At 39.5% G+C, this 17,744-nt stretch overlaps 1 protein-coding gene across 1 annotated transcript in view; it reads left to right on the top strand.

Annotated features, from left to right (window-relative positions):
- KIAA0556 (KIAA0556 ortholog) overlaps positions 1-17,744 on the top strand; it is a 68,045-nt gene that overhangs the window by 36,825 nt on the left and 13,476 nt on the right. Inside the window, exons 15-21 of the mRNA XM_014936726.1 lie at positions 252-460; positions 4,270-4,333; positions 8,641-8,818; positions 11,199-11,364; positions 15,750-15,907; positions 16,228-16,292; positions 17,363-17,473. Coding sequence (XP_014792212.1) covers positions 252-460; positions 4,270-4,333; positions 8,641-8,818; positions 11,199-11,364; positions 15,750-15,907; positions 16,228-16,292; positions 17,363-17,473 — 951 coding nt within the window. The remainder of the gene's footprint in view (positions 1-251; positions 461-4,269; positions 4,334-8,640; positions 8,819-11,198; positions 11,365-15,749; positions 15,908-16,227; positions 16,293-17,362; positions 17,474-17,744) is intronic.

The following is a 17,744-nucleotide window of genomic DNA, read 5'->3' as shown; positions in this document are numbered from 1 at the left end:
AATGAACACACTAATTATACCGGTAGTCAGTATCAATTTGTCCTATATTATCTTTAAACACTACTGCAAACTAAACATAAAGAAGGATTGAAATTAAATTTTATCACTCAATATTATCTTTAAACACTACTGCAAACTAAACGTAAAGAAGGATAAGGATTGAAATTAAATTTTATCACTCTAATAATTCTTATCACTCTTGTATATTCTCTTGTGTGGTTTCTCCACTTAATTCTGTGTGTTGGCTTCAGCTCCAGAGCACTTTGGGGATACTATCCTGTTCACTACCGATGATGACATCCTTGAAGCTGTGTACTGCTACGATGAGACTTACGATGGAGAAATGGAAAATGGCAGCTCCTTGAGATACGAGGAAGAGCTAAAGAGGCCCACGACTGCTGACAGGGAGGGAGATGAAAGACCTTTTACACAAGCGGGGTTAAGAACAGAGAACCAACAGGTAGGGGCCTCTGTGTTCAGAACTCTCTAAAAATGTCTTTCTGAAACATGACATGGAAGTATTAGACACTGATTTCCATGATGGAGTATGGCTCTGCAGCACAGCTAATGCAGCTATTTGTCTATTTTGAAGACTTTTTTTTTTTATATACCAGCTCAATAATTTGTGATTTTTTTTTTTTTTTTTTTTTTAAGCCCCAGAGGTCCTCCAAGTTTTGGTTTCCCTGATAAATTAATAAGACTATACTGGATTGTTTGTCTTATTTTCTTTACTTGGACAGAGATTAGAGGGAGCTCTTAATTTAGGCACTCCTGAAGTTTTATGCCACTGTTGGTGATTTTTTCCATGCAGTTATTCGTGTAATGAGTAATTACACTCCCTGTTACTCCAAAATAAAGATTTTCCCATCTTTTCCACACAGAGTATACTCTTGCTTGTTCCTTCCTCCACAAATTAAGTGACTTATGTGAGAAGGATCTCCCCCTCTCAAGTCATATTTTTTTCATCTTTTCTTTTTTGACTCGTGTCTCCACAGACCTCAGTGCATTTTGCAGTATAAAAATGCCCCATTACTATTCCATATGGTGGGTATTTTACTACTTGGAGGAAAGCTGTGTTTTCAAGCACTGGAGTCTTGCCTCACACCATTCCAGCCCAACAGTCTGGTGTCTAAGCAAAGATCTTGCAAGATTTTCTGCTCAAGATGGTGTGAGGCAGTATTTGACCTGATTTCCATCCAATCTTCTACCTCCTTAGAATGTTCATGAGCACCTGCTGTTGCTTCAATGAGGTTATATGTTTCTAGGGGACACACTCTTGTAAGTCTGTGAGGAGATCAAAGCTGAATCAATCCCAATTCCTGCTGGTTCAGCTACAGGGCTCTCAGTGGTATATGGTTCCTAATGAGTCTTGTGCTGTTGTCAAGCCTTCTTGTCCTCTGTTGTCCTCTTCTCTTGGTGGCTTATAAGACAAAAGACAATGTCATGACACTGGAATTTGATCTCACTGCCAAGATCATGAGTCAGTGACTCTAATCAGTGCTACTTAACAGTGGCAATAGTAATTTTTGTCTCCTTTTTGCTTGGGGTGTCTTAAACTGTTCAGACACCTCATACAGTGCAGGAGTTCATGAACACAAATCGAAGTTCACCTTTCTTTTCTTTCTTTTCTTGGTCACTTGTTTATTGTGAGCACTCACCAGGACCTCTTCCACTGCAGAAGCCTAGACCTGGATTGTCTGCTCTTTACTCAGAGCCTCTGCCTTTTTTTTTTTTTCTGTTCAGCTCTGCTGCTCTTCATACTCCTAACTCTGAAACATGCTGTATCAGCAATGGAATAACAACAGCTGTTGTGACTGAGCCATTGATCTCCCTGTCATTCTCTATTTGCTGGTACCTTCAAGATTTTGTAGGTGGATGCTTAGACTATCGGAACGATACAGGTCTGCCAGATGACTTGTCTTGCCCAGCGTTACGTTGTCATTCACACTAGCGTTGGGTTTAAACACTCTCTACCAGTTGATCATTTGCCCTTTTTTCCTATAGCATGTTCAGTGGGTGAAACAGTGTTTTAGTGCACTGACTGCAGAACTTTTCAAAAGCTCTTATGGAAGTGTCTTGCTTTCTTGTGAGTATTATCCATGATCATCTGTCTTTCGCATGAATTCAGTAATCCTCAGCTTTTATAGCAGGTCAGAGCTGTAACTGGTGCACTTGATCCAACTCTGACCGTGGGCCAGTAGTGGATGCCGAGGGAGAATGTAAGAATAGAGCAAACATGCAGTGGTGTTTCTCTGAAACACTCATCCAGCCCTTAAAATTTTGTCTCACGAGGACTGTTTGACTTAACATTTGTGGTTGTTATCCTGCTGTGGATTTCTGTTGTGTTAATTCACCCACTAGCTATTGAACCCATGTGCACTTTTACAACGTGCAGTGCTCAGTGGTCAGTTTCCCACCATACCTTGCACAGCACAAAGAACATCTTTTGCTTTTTCTCTAGCTTCATTTTAATGTCCCGTAGTTTTTTGTGTTGGAAGAAACTAAGCAATTATTTCCCATTTCCTTCTTCAAGCCACTCAAGAGATTTATACCCCTCTGTTACAATCTCTTTTAAATCCTCTTTTCCAGAATGGTTAGTCCTACTTTAGCTATTCCTCACGTGGAAGGTGCTGTACAGTAAGGTCAGGCATAGGAGCATGGTATTACTTTCTACTTTTTATTGCTTTTCCAATAACTCCTGTGCTATGGTGGTATTTTGTTCTAGCTGTAAGGATCTCAGAACACAGGTAGAACAATGTTCACAAGCAGAAGTAGTTGAAATAGACAATTAGACGGTATTTGAAAGAACAGATAGCGGGCACCAGTGGAATGAAGGGATCTGAGTGTCCAAGAAGGGAAAAAGAGGGAGAAAAGAGGTGATAAGGTGGCTTGGCACAGATGGTTTATGGCCTGCAAGGGAGGGCATTATCCTGCATCCTATAAAACCGGTAGCTTTATTGCTTCCATGGGTTTTGATATTCAGCAGAGTTGCAAATTTTAATTCCCAGACTGGTCTTTTAAAGTTGTTCTGAGGAAAAGGCATCAGACATCACAGAGAGAGTCACTGTTTTGTGAGAAAGGTACCCCCCAATAGGAGGGGTTTTTCTGCCTTCTGTGTGTTTATTTCAGTGCACAGTTCTTGTTCAGTGTCACCTCCTTAACTATGAGAAGAACATTTGGTACTGCATGAAGTATATTGCAGTCTGGGAACACACACGCATAAGATCCAGCGTGTCAGAGGTTACTGCAGAGATCTTATATAAACATAGGGGAAAAGTGTTGACCATCCTTTTATATTTTTTTAGGCGCAATATAGGTCCATTTGATATATTCTGGGTGACAGGAAGTCTAATGATGAATGAAACTATAGAAAATGAGTCTGGACTTCTAATTTGCTGTTTGGCTTTTTGACCACTAATGAGGATTGAGCTAATGTTTTTGTAGAACTGCTTATAATAATGCCACGACTTCATTCTAATCTGCTGGTATTTTGTTTGGAGCCAAATACTGTATGTATAAAGTTAGGATTGTTTTCTTTGTGTGTAGCATTTTTACATTTGCCTACAGTGAACATAACAAACCATTTTATCATGCCCACTCAATGAAATGAAATCTATCTTCAACCCTTTGCAGTTGTCCTTTGTCTTTACTACCCTAATTGCATGATCAGCAAATTTTATCGTCTGTTTATTCACTTTCTGGTTTGCCATGTTGAATAGCATACACTCTTATTAGTTAGTGCTGTCAGAGAACAAAAGCAAGCTTTTGGAGAAGTTTGCTTGTTTGTTCTGCCCCTCAATTCTTGTGAAGAAGTTGTGGTGGCACTCTCTGCAGTCTTATCTTCCTTCCAGACTTCTTGTCTCTGCAACATGTTGCAAATACAGCAGATTATCATTAGCTAATGGCAGTCTGCAGGTAAATAACAGCGACTATAAGAATAGTAAGAATTTCAGGCTCATTGAGAATAGGTAGCCCACTTTAGGGAGTGTCCCATTTAACACTTGTATGTGCACTAACAAAAAAACCATGCTCATACTCTTGAATTTCTAATGACCCATGTGATATTCTACATTTTGGAGCATGTTTTCCATTATTTGCAGCACAGCCTGGGTGCTGAGGCAAAGGGGAGGTTAATATACAAAAGGCTGGACATAAAAAAATACCCACCCCAAAAAACCGAAATAGACAAAACCCCCCACTTTATAATTAATGTGTCTGCAATGTATATATGGTATGCATGTTCACTGCACTTGTCTATTTACTTTTTAGGTTCAAGAGCCAGACCCTCTCTCTGAATGTATACCCAAGGAATCAGGAATATTTACTGGAAAATGTAAGTTCTTACATCTACTTCTTGCTTAACCACCCTTCCCCTAGCATGTCATCAAGGAGGATCTGATTTGTCAGAGCTGTACAGAACTTTGTGACAGATGTCATGTCTAGAATAAAGAAGAGTAATTTAATATTTAAGGCAGAAGCTTTGTTTTCTATGGCATTTTGAACGTTATATTGTAACAGTTGGCTTTTAATCTCAGAAAAATTGCACTAGCCATTTGCCTAGTCCCTGGACAGGATTTGTAATAGCTGTGTCCATTACCCAGTAATTCTCTCCCAATCCTATGTATTTATGTAGACTGACCAAATTTCTTAGATCAGATTGACAATAGAAACCCTACAGTAAAGCTACACCAGAATGTTACATCCATACTTCAAGTACCTGATTTCTTTATCCTCTCCAAAACCATCTCTCTATGGACCTTTAAATTATTTTTCAGAGAGCTTCTGGATGGCCCAGAAGTTTCAGTAAGCTATGAGCTGACTTTTGCCAATGGTTTCTACGTACTCTGTCCTGCCTGTACATATTGTTCCTTGTTCTCCTTACAAAAGCTATGAGCTGACTTTTGCCAATGGTTTCCATGTACCCTGTCCTGCCTGTCCATATTGTTCCTTGTTCTCCTTACACTGTGGGTGGTCCTTCAGACCTGGAGTTAGAGTCTTCTTGCTGCTTCTTGTTTTGGGAAATTACTGGATATTGTGCAAAACTTAAAATCAGTACTGCCTTTTTGGTCTGGGACTCCTAGTAATAAATTGTGCATGGAGTCACTGAGGATTTGTATCCTTGACCTGTTGTAGGCAGTTTGTCTCTTTCATCCTGCTGCCAGTCATGATGTCAAGGAGAAATAGTGCCTCAATGTTTAATTGGTTTATATGTACCAGCTTATCACTGGAACAAAGTCCAGCTAGTGGCTAGTTACTAGAGATGTCCCTCAGGAATAACAGCGACTATAAGAATAGTAAGAATTTCAGGCTCATTGAGAATAGGTAGCCCACTTTAGGGAGTGTCCCATTTAACACTTGTATGTGCACTAACAAAAAAACCATGCTCATACTCTTGAATTTCTAATGACCCATGTGATATTCTACATTTTGGAGCATGTTTTCCATTATTTGCAGCACAGCCTGGGTGCTGAGGCAAAGGGGAGGTTAATATACAAAAGGCTGGACATAAAAAAATACCCACCCCAAAAAACCGAAATAGACAAAACCCCCCACTTTATAATTAATGTGTCTGCAATGTATATATGGTATGCATGTTCACTGCACTTGTCTATTTACTTTTTAGGTTCAAGAGCCAGACCCTCTCTCTGAATGTATACCCAAGGAATCAGGAATATTTACTGGAAAATGTAAGTTCTTACATCTACTTCTTGCTTAACCACCCTTCCCCTAGCATGTCATCAAGGAGGATCTGATTTGTCAGAGCTGTACAGAACTTTGTGACAGATGTCATGTCTAGAATAAAGAAGAGTAATTGAATATTTAAGGCAGAAGCTTTGTTTTCTATGGCATTTTGAACGTTATATTGTAACAGTTGGCTTTTAATCTCAGAAAAATTGCACTAGCCATTTGCCTAGTCCCTGGACAGGATTTGTAATAGCTGTGTCCATTGCCCAGTAATTCTCTCCCAATCCTATGTATTTATGTAGACTGACCAAATTTCTTAGATCAGATTGACAATAGAAACCCTACAGTAAAGCTACACCAGAATGTTACATCCATACTTCAAGTACCTGATTTCTTTATCCTCTCCAAAACCATCTCTCTATGGACCTTTAAATTATTTTTCAGAGAGCTTCTGGATGGCCCAGAAGTTTCAGTAAGCTATGAGCTGACTTTTGCCAATGGTTTCCATGTACCCTGTCCTGCCTGTCCATATTGTTCCTTGTTCTCCTTACACTGTGGGTGGTCCTTCAGACCTGGAGTTAGAGTCTTCTTGCTGCTTCTTGTTTTGGGAAATTACTGGATATTGTGCAAAACTTAAAATCAGTACTGCCTTTTTGGTCTGGGACTCCTAGTAATAAATTGTGCTTGGAGTCACAGAGGATTTGTATCCTTGACCTGTTGTAGGCAGTTTGTCTCTTTCATCCTGCTGCCAGTCATGATGTCAAGGAGAAATAGTGCCTCAATGTTTAATTGGTTTATATGTACCAGCTTATCACTGGAACAAAGTCCAGCTAGTGGCTAGTTACTAGAGATGTCCCTCAGGAATCAGTGTTTTAGTCTAGTCTGATTAATGTGTTTTTTAAAGAACTTAGATGATGGGATAAAGTGGAATCTCAGCAAGGCTGTGGATGATACCAAACAGGAGTGTGGCTGATATGCTGGATAGCAAGGCTGTTCTTCAGAGGGACCTCAACAGGCTGAAGATATTATAACCTCATGATTTTACTTAATGTCACCTCATGAAGTTCAGGGCAAATGCAAAGACCTGTGTATGGGATGTAATAACCCATAGCACAGCCTGGGGGCCAGTTCTAGGAAAGCTGCTTTGCATGGAAGGGCCTGAAGTCCTAGTAAGATCACAAGTTGAGTAAGAGTCAGGATTGCAGCCTTGCAGTAAAGGCTGTTGCCTCCTGAGATGTAAAAATCAGAGTGCAGCCAGCAGGGCAAGGATGGGGTTCTTCCCCTGTGTTTGACACTTGTGAGACTGTATTTGGAATATGGTGTTAGGTCAGGAGCTCCCTAGGAAAAGAAGCAATTTGACATCCTGGTGTGAGTCCAGTGGAGAAGGGTGACAAAATAGTCTGGCAGCTGGAGGACTTGACACGTGAGAAAAGCATGAGGGAGCTGGGTTGGCTTGTTCATCCTGGAGAAGCGAAGGCAAAGGGGAGGTCATCTTGCTGTCTACAGCTATCAGGAGGCCACAGAGAGGGCAGATCCAGGCCCTTCTGAGGGATAGAGTTGTATTGAGAAACAGTAGAACCAACAAGGTAGAAGACAAGAATTTCCAACTGGATATTAGGAAATCTTTTTCACCCTGAGGGCAGTCAAGCACTGGAGCAGAGGCTGAGAGAGGTGTTAAAATCTGCCAGCCTTGGAGACATTCAGACTTTGACTGGATAAGCTCCAGATAGACCTGATCTAATAAGCGTGCTCTGAGCTTGGAATCGGACTGTAGACCTCCAGAAGTCCCTTCCACCCTGCATCATTCTGAGATTCTATAAAGGCACTGGCATGGTGAATATCGTGAGTATTAAACGTTGTGTAGGTGGCTGCTTTGCCCTCAATTTTCTCTTTTGTTTGAAAATATACTCTGTTTTTGCCCGAGAACTCTCGCATGTTTGTGCACTGAGCAGGTTTAGTCTTAGTGATGGCCTTGGGAATAGCATCTAATATCAATGTAGCCATATCTCCAAACTTGTCAGCTAATGGAACTATTTATTTCTTCATGTCCTTGCAAATGCTAAAGAGATCTTACACCCAAGTGAATTTATGTGTACATCAAGACTTAGTCTCATGTAAATTGCTACAGCTATTTATAGGTAATTGGACTGGATGGCTTAATAGCTTTAATGCTTGTTTGTTTTACAGGGCATATCATGACTACTGGTGCTTCTTTAGACGTTATCCAACCTGATTATTTCTGGGCTTCTGTAACGTGTGAAATGAAAGATATTTTTAATTTACAGTGATGGATTTTTATGGAACCTGATCAGATTGGACTATTACTTGTTATATCTGTATATGCTATTTATATTTTTCAGTAAGGCATGAAACAGGTGGATGTGAAGATACACGTACAACCTGTTGTCTTGCCCAATTTTTCTTACCTATTTATTTTCCAGAGATGCAGGTTAATCAGCATTTCTGCTTTTCACTAATGCTGCCCCATTAAAATGCTTCCGTGTGTCCAGTTCAAATATGAAGTTAGTCAACTTAAACACATTGGGAAACCAAATTTGGGGTTTGGTTTAACTACGAGTTGGTGTTCTCTCAGTTTATGGATTTATGTGAGAGTGGATTTATACGAGTCCATATAGTCATTTGGCTGGTAAAAGGTGATAGATGGGCTTCAGACTAATAGGCCTTCTCTGTCTCTGCATAATCACAGAATCTGTCATGTAACTGCTTAAATGTATTGTTGAATTACTGTCAGTCTACAATCTATGTAATGAGACACTTGATCAGGGGTTGGGTAGTTACAAGTGAACAGGATGTTGGTAGCCCACTGAGGGGGTCTAGCACGGATGTAGAGAAGCTGCTCTAAATCTTCACACATTTAGAGTGCTTGTATCAGCTCCTTGCTTCACACTAGTAAATATGTATGTAGATATATTACACATCTATTCTTTTATCTAGGCCTGCAACTGAATTTTACCATGACGTGGGGAGACTCTCATTACCTCGGCCTGACAGGACTTGAAGTGATAGGAAAGGATAGTCACGCGTTAAAAATAAGTACAGAACAGATTTCTGCTTCACCCCAAGACTTAAATGATCTTCCAGAGTATACAGGAGATTCCAGAACATTAGAAAAGTAAGTAGCAAAAGAGTTGGATTGTCCCAAGCATTTTCTGCACAGCGCTCATTTTTTTTCCTTTGTGCCTGTTGTTTCCACCAATAGTTTTGGACTTCATCCATTTTAGATGCATTTTACATCAGACTTCATAAAGTGACAGAATTATATAAACTTTTATTATGTTAACACATGTAAATGCAAACATGATTTTCATACCATCACTGCTCATTCTTGGATTTCACAAGTTACCCAGGAACAGCTTGTTGTAAAAACATGAATGACATGTTTCCAAAAGATGGTGTTTGAGTTGGGAGATGATAGCATGCTGGGTTGGTATCTCTGCTAAGGACTTTCCAGGAAGAAACGTGGGTGTTCTGTAGCATCTGTCTATGCATATGCAGTGATATTTATGCAAGATTTCTGGATAATTTCAAGGAAAATTTTCTAGTTAGCAAAGGGTTGAGGATGTATTAGGGAATTGCATGACTAGGTGGCATTCTTTTGGCAATTCTGCAGCTTTTTTTTGGTCACTCCAATGAGGTGTTATTCATTGACAAGTATACTTCCTCAAATTAACTTGTACTTCTTAAATGGTAGCAGTATAGAAATCATAGGCTATAGGTCTGGAGAGAATTTGGCATTTGGATGTTTTTGAGTCATATCTCCATTTTAAAGGGTATTTTTCACTTGTAATCCTGTCCTCTGGCACGTTCAGGGTCTGTGAATAGGTTTATGAATTAGGAATTCTCTTTTCAAAGTCTTTGTTGAATCTTCCTTTAGACTCTTGTATTTATCTGTATGTACACTAACTCTGTTCTTTGTAATTGCTGCTAATTTGACTAATATAGATGTCAAGCTTCCTTGTATACAGTTCCTCAGTTCTTCTGCCTACTTGTATGAAAATCTCTTCTGTAGGCATCAAGATCTAAGAAATCTTCCCATGAGATCCCCTGAGATGAAGAGGTTCTGGTGGTGGAGTCTCTCCATAAACCACTGTGATGGACCCAGATGCAAAGAATTCATTTTGCCTTTCTGCTGGTGCCTTATCTTCTCTAAATGTTCGTTTTGCAGCCTGGTCCTCTGGTGATCCTGCAGAATTTCTGGCAGGCTTTCTGCTCCTGATGTATTTGAGGAGTTTTATTTATGGGACCTTTTCCTTGCTAGCCTTCATACTTTTTTTTGGCCTGTGCATACGCATTTAGCCTTTCAGAGTTTATGGTCCTATCAATTTAGGGGTTTTTGATCATGAATTTTGTTGAAGGATCTCTTGCAATAACTTTCTTTATCCTTTCACTGAGCCAGGCTGGCTTTGATTTTTCAAGTCCTCCCTCTTTCTAACATCTTTCTTAGTAAGTACGATACATTTGTTCTGTGCTTCCAGTACAACGTCCCTTAATATTCTCTCTGCTGTGTGTAAGGATTTTATTTTATTTTGTTGCTCTTTTTTTTGATATATTTAATGTTGAATGTTGAATTTGAGTACACTGGAGTGCTCTTCAAATGTAACATTTGAATAGCTCCTGTGTATTATTCAGGACCGAGTCAAGGATTATATTTTCTGTCATGGGCTCCCTAATCAGTTCCTCTGCGAAAGAGTCATTATTCAAATCTTTTTCTTTAAGGAACTGCCAAGTCTGGCACTCATTCTTCCATTAAACTTTTAAATAAACAGTAAGTACGTAGGGCAGTGTACCAAAGTAATTACGGTGGACAATTAGTTCATATTCTCCTTTACTCCATTTTGTGTGCTGTAATTTGTGGTGGAAGAATATAAAGTCAGGATGAGGAAATCACACAATTAACTTTATCTAGTCAGCCTGAAGTCTGTGCTCTTATGAAAAGACTGTCATGCCAGTAGAAAGCCTTTTGGAAAAGTAGGAATGTGCATAAGTGCATGAAGAAGGATGTGAACAAACTCTGCTTCTGCTCTGGGTTATCCAGCTGCCACCCAGCTCCTTGTCAGGTTCAGCAGAGTAGCGTTGGCATAGTAACACACTGCAGAGAGCCAGAGCTACTGCTTTAGGCATGGAACTATATTAATAACTTATATTGTGTCTGGGCCTTAGAGTTTTGCCTTCAGCCATTTTGCTATAAAAGTAGTTGAGCTTCCGTCTGCCCGGCCCTGTTCACACAGGGAAAACCAAAGGATTTCCGGCTACATGTACCCAACTAAACAAAATGCTGCTTTTTCTCCCCTCACTGTCTGTAATTGAACAATTGCATATTATTTTTCAGGTTTGCTGTGCTTTTTTAATTGTGTACATATGGGCACAATAAGCCCTGGAAGCTGAAAGTGTCATCTAAAAAAAAAATTAACACCTAGTAAAGTACCTGATTTTCATGATAAAAGCAAGTTTTTTTGGTTTTTTTTGCAGCTAATGGATTTTTCTCTTTGTAGGTTAATAGATGGGACTAATATCACAGTAGAGGATGACCATATGTGGCTCATTCCCTTCTCTTTTGGGGAAGATCATCTGCTCACAATCCATTTTGATAAAATTGAAAGTATTGCAGGGCTTCGCTTTTGGAACTATAATAAATCTCCGGAGGATACCTATAGAGGGGTAAGTAAAAGAAAAGGAGCACTGCCAGCAAAAATATACAGCAGTGCATTGGAAAATTGGTACTGTGATGAATGAATATAGCTGCCTAAATGGAACGCCATAAATCTTTCTAGATTGTCTGAGTCTGAATTTTGTGGCAGGTATAATGCATTTCTGTCTCCACAAACAGCAAATATTGAAAAAAAGCCAGAGATAGTTTAAAGAAATCTTCACAGCTGATTTTTTTAAGAGACACGTACAATAGCACATATTATTTTCAAGATATATGATTCTGAATTGGTATCCTCTCAGTATCTAGTATTTAGGCCTACCATATGATTCTTTATTTCCTGGAACACAGGATATTATAGAAAACTTCTCCAACTGAAATTCTGTTTAGGTAAGTTACAGAAGGCCAGTCAATCAATACTGCCTTTTCCAAGAAGCAAGAAGAGTCTCTAGAGCTGTAACATTTATTAGGAAAAGTTGACATCTTCAAACAGTTTGGCTAAAATAGTTTAGCTAAAATTATATAACGTACCTCCTATCTTCTTTTTCCAAATAGCTTGTTTTATTCATTTTTTCATACTGAATTCTCAGAATTGACTGCCAGTTGACATCTGGTGGAGAGCCTGTTAGGTCTCACTGGTGCTCTGAGTTTGGCTGTCCCTCATTCCCCTGGGTTTTTCTCAGAAGCTGTACGTGCTCTTGTAATGTTAATGGAGATGTAGTTGCTGTTCACTGCACAGAAAGTTTATGAATCCATTTGCTTCCAGATCTTCCCCTTCACATATAGCTGTTGTATTCTTGATGAGAGTCCAAACCCAGTCAATGGATAAGAAGAAAAATGTTGGTATGTGTTAAACTAGAGAGAGACAGGACAAAAAGGATAGGCAAAGTTCTGGAAAAACTTCAAGAATTGGAGGCCTGGATCCTTCATAGGGCTGGGCAAGATAGTGGCAAAACTTGCAGAACTGCTTCTTTGTGTAAATTTACTTTCCAAGGAATTGCCTTAGCATGAACACTGCATAAACAGAGCCCTGACATCTTTTAATGTCAGCATGAGGTGTTGTTGAGTGCCAAAGACTGGTCAGTGTCTCCCAGAGAGCCAGAGCGTAAGATCTTTCATTTAAGTCACCATTGATCTAGAGATTTTAATATATGGCACCTGATTTTGTAGGACATTGCATTAACCCAACCTGTTTGACACATGGGAGGGTCCAGGAGCATGTAGAGCTTACCATCTAAACGTACCCCTGTATAAAAACTAGGGGGGTTTAGTAAAATCTGTTACTTGGTTGATGTGATTTGGCATAAAGAAAGGACTCTTTCCAATGAGCACGGTCCAGCTCTGGGACAGCATTGGAGGGATGGGAGACTTTTAAAACTAAATTTGACAAGGCCCAGATCCACCTGATTTCAGTTTGCAGGCTCCTGTGCTCTGAGAAGGAGCTCTGATTGGATAGAACCCACATCTTTTTATGATTCTGTGTACAAGATGCAATACAAAGCGGTGATGTGGAATGTTTTCCGCCACCGTTGTAAGCCCAAGCTTTTCCAAGGCAGAACAGGGGAGAAAAGTTTGAACAGGACTTTTGTGCCAAATCAACTCCTTGTATGTGTGTCTCAGTTATTAAAGGAGGGAAAGAGATAGCTAAATCTCTAAAATCTAACATGGAATTTGGTCTTTTGGAGGTCAAAGAAAGTAAGATATATTTTCACGGTTTACTTTGCTAGGTAGAAAATAGAGGTGAGTCTACTAAAGAATGCATGCAGGTGGCACACCTGTAAGTTCCGTAACAGTTAGTGGGTACAATTTAAATGATTTCATACCTGCAGTCCTGTAAAAGGATGAAATAAATTATTTGGAAAACTGAAGATGCGAGGTATCAGCTGGGTCACAGCAAAGAGGCTTTAGACTGTAAACCTGGGGCCTCGTGACATCTGTCTGTTGAAGTATTGCCACTCCTTCTAAGAACCAGTCCCCGGGTATGAGATACAGTGATTTGTGAGGCAGCTGCAGACTGGTGGATTCTATTCACAGCTTCAGTACGAGAGGGTAATGGCAATGAACTGTCAAAATGAAGGCTTGTGTGCTATTTCCAGCTCTGTGAAAAATTACCTTGTGAAGGCTTTGTTATGCGATTTGTAAAATGCTATGTGTGACGGTTGAGTACCTTCTCAGATGATGAAAATTACTTAGAAATGAGGGCTGTAAAGGGCACATAAATATAAGCAGCTGTGGTATAATAGGTAAGATTTCATCTCCAAGTCTCTAGACTTCCATTCAATATGTGTTTCCTAAAGTTAAAGTGTATTTCAGTGGATTTTTCACTTCCTCTCCTTAGCCCTGCAGACTGAGTCAGCTGGGAAGTAACATGTGAAACAGTTTCTGATATGAAAAGGATATTTCCTTTCTTTGTTCCCAAGCGTATTAAAGATGAAACAAAAAATAGTTTTCTCCATACTTAGTAGTCATACAGACGTCCTCTCCTAATTAATCTTCATGCTGTGTGAAAATTAACCAGCCACTTCCTCTAGTTTAGTACAATACCTGAGATTTTCAAATCAAGAAATGTTTGTGTAGGGGAAAAAAAAGTCTTCGTGAAAATTATCTGCTTTTGGGGTATTGCATGTGGAACTTACTGAAATTGAATAAGAAGTCATTTATGAATATGAGAGCTGTTACAAATATCAGGTCAGTGATAATATACAGGCTTTGCAGAAAACTCTGAATGTTTATAAGTTCTTTCGTGAAAATTATCTGCTTTTGGGGTATTGCATGTGGAACTTACTGAAATTGTAATGAGTAAGAAGTCATCTACGAATATGAGAGCTGTTAGAAATATCAGGTCACTGATAATATACAGGCTTTGCAGAAAATTCTGAATGTTTTTAAGTTCTCCTCCAAAAGACACCTGAAATGGGAATTTTAACTATCAATATTACATATGTTTTTAAATAGAAATTGTAATAAAAAATGAAAATTAAATATTTGCATACAAAACTCAAATTATCATATATCCATTAGTCAGTATAAAATCCAAAGATTAGAAAACTTTACCTTTAGACTGAATTGGTTTTTGTTAACTAACTCTATTTTGGTTCTAGTCCCTTAATCAGTAAGCTTTAATCATAGTGCCAGTTATAAGGCCATCTTGTTACATTTTACAGGTATTCTTCCTTCCTAAACCAGCAGTTAGTGAAAGAGTGCAATAAATGCAGCTTGTCATTAACATTAAGTTATATTTAACATATCTCAGGGCAAGAAGCAGGGATAATTGTTGCTGCAGAATTAAATTCTTAGTGACTGGGATCATGTGTACAACACCAGATGGTGCTAATTGGGGAGGACGAAGGGGCCAGGCAGGGCTCCTGCATCATCTGAATAACTGTGCATGAATTATTTAGTTTAATCTTCAGAGATTGCATGACGTTCATGTGTCTAGGGTGTGACAAGGCTCAATTCTTCCTGCCTGGTACAGGTACCTCTGCTTTATTCATATGCCCTTAGGTTACGTATAGCACTGGTTGGAATACGAGTCCAAGTGCCACCTGCCACAAAGATAAATAAAACTGTTGAAATACATGCTTTCCATAAATGCAACAGATACCCAAAAGAGTCTGCTCTCAAGAGAGCACCAGGCTATTCGATTTCTTGATGGTTTCAGCCAGTGCTGGGCAATCAGGCCTGATCCAGCAGGACACTGAGGAGAAGGATGACTCTGTCTCCTCAAAGCACCTTTGTGACATAGGCTGATGTGAAAGCTGCGTCTCTCCGTTCTGTGGATATATGTATGTGCTGCTGCAGGCTCAGGAGTCATAGAATCATTTAGGTTGGAAAAGACCTTTAAGATCATTGAGTCCAGCTGTACACCTAACACTGTCAAGTCCGTTGGAAAAGACCTTGAAGATCATTGAGTCCAGCTGTACACCTCATACTGTCAAGTCCACCACTAAACCGTATCCCTCAGCACCACACCTATGTGTCTTAAACACCTCCAGGGATCGTGACTCCACCATATCCCTGGGCAGCCTGTTCCAATGCTTGATGACCCTTTCAGTGTAGAAAGGAAGCTTCAGTTCACTGAGATCTAGTGAGATGCAGTAATTGAAGGATCTCTTCAATACTTCATTTTTCTTTTTTTTCTTCCCAAATCCTTGTCTCTCCCATCCCCCTCAGTGTCAGCTATGATACTCTGAATTGCACACTGTGGATTGCAACTGGTATCTGCTGGTGTAGGCTTTCTTTTGCCAAAGAATGTCATACTGTAGAGGAATGAAATAAATACAACAGAATTATGGAAATTATTTCAACCTGTGAAGTGAATGCAATTGTTTTGGATCTATTTTTATTTTACGTAATGTAATGTAATGTCATCTAATCTTATGTTATTTTAAACAAGGCTAAGGTAGTCCATGTGTCGCTGGATGATCACAGGATCTCCCCACCAGAGGGCTTTCTTATCCGCAAGGGACCAGGCAACTGCCATTTTGACTTTGCCCAAGAAATTCTCTTTCTTGACTATCTGCAGCCCCAGCTGATTAATAAAGTACAAAGGAGGTAAAATAGGACTTTTTGCTACCTGAACGACACAATTTCTCTTAATTGTTTAGTATTCTTTCATATTCTCTGTTGAAGTCAACTGTATGAGGCACCTGGAAGAAAATATGAAGCCCTTAGAGCATAATGTTCCATTGGATTTTAACTATGTTCTGTTAATCAGATTTTATTGAGATCAGAGGACAATCTAGTCCATAATCACAGCCAGAGAGGGTGTGGGGGAGCTGTTTGTGGAGATTCAGTTCTTTGGGTTTGTTCTCTTCTTTTCTGAGTGAGCCAAGGGTACGTGAAGAAACCACTTTGTCTTGTTTTTGTGGCAGGACTGGTTCAAAGAGAATGGAACAAGCCAGTATGGACTATGAAGCACCATTAATGCCGTGTGGTTGTATCCTTCTCTGTCATTTTCTTACTTGTCGTATAGAATAGAGCGATATATTAATGGTTATGAGTCCTGAGCTTCTTAAGTGTGAATTAAGAACATAATATATGAATGTGTGACCTGTTTTCAGATACTCTCGTAGCTTTTTCTTTTATAATTCATCCAAGCCGGAGCTAGAGGTCCGTTAGCACAGTACCCAGCCAGCCTGTCAAAACGACAAGTAGTCTTTGGGTTTTTTTGCATATTTTTGAATGTTTGTTTCATTTTATATCTTTATTAAGGTTGACCAGAACTGTGTAATGTTTTTGCTGTTTTTCTTAATGTTTGTGGCTGTTTAATCTTAAGTTTTCCTAGATAAATATAGGCTTTTGTGATGATCCTTGCCATCCATATGACAGGCCTTTTAAATCCTTTAGGCTGTTCTAACCAAGCTCGGAGACAATGAGGTCTCAGCAGTACTAAGTTCCTGCTGGTTTCATGAAAACTGTCTGGGTAGAGCAAAGAGATATAAACAAATGCTCCATTGGAGAAACAGACAGCACAGACTCCAGCATTTCATTTTCTGCCATTTAATTCAGGGACATATTTGATGGCCAATTATCAGAACCAGGCAAAGGCATATTCAGGAAAAACAGGAGGGCACTAAAGGCTCCACATAGGAGCTGTGGTGTTACTAAGTTACAGCGTACAAGAAGGTAACACACACGCTAAAAAAAATCCAATAGTTCTTCATGTGATGAAAGAACATATATAAACATATATATATGTGAACATGTTTACATGTAAACAGAGAGATAAGACTTTTGCCTAGTTGTGCCACCTGCAAATGTTTGTGTGTGTATTATCAGTCATAGAGCTGGCAGGTTTCTGGTCCTAAATGAAAATAGTTTATTTGGAGAGATTTAAAACATAGTGAAGTCAGAAGTGAAAAGCAGATCTTTCCTCCCTCTCCTAAACTGCAAATAAGGGTGTCTGACATCGGGATGTGGGTTGCACAATGATTTTTGAAACTGCAAATTAAGTAGTCTGTTAGAACAAAGTATCAAAATATTCCTTAACAGCTTTTTGCTTTTCAGTTATTTTCCAGTTTCAGCTCCTGACAAGCTGGGGCGATCCATACTACATTGGTTTGAATGGACTTGAGTTGTTCAATGAACATGGAGACCAGATCTTGCTGACTGAGAACAGTATCCTTCTACCACCCACCCAGACAGTTTGCTCCCTGGCACATTGGCACCTGGCATCGCTTGCTACTTCTTCCAAATTGCCAGTTTATCCCCTGTGATTACTCTGCTTGTATTTCTCTGTATTTGAGTGACAATACTTATAGCAGGACAGCTATGATGTAATCGCCATCACAGAAACGTGGTGGGATGATGGTCATAGCTGGAATGCTGTGATGGATGGCTATAAGCTCTTCAGGAGGGATAGGCAAGGAAGGAGAGGTGGGGGTGTGGC

The sequence above is a fragment of the Calidris pugnax genome, unplaced genomic scaffold, assembly GCF_001431845.1.
Source record: "Calidris pugnax isolate Ruff unplaced genomic scaffold, ASM143184v1 scaffold17, whole genome shotgun sequence".
Classification (NCBI taxonomy): domain Eukaryota; kingdom Metazoa; phylum Chordata; class Aves; order Charadriiformes; family Scolopacidae; genus Calidris; species Calidris pugnax.
This window is presented reverse-complemented; position numbering and strand designations above follow the sequence as displayed.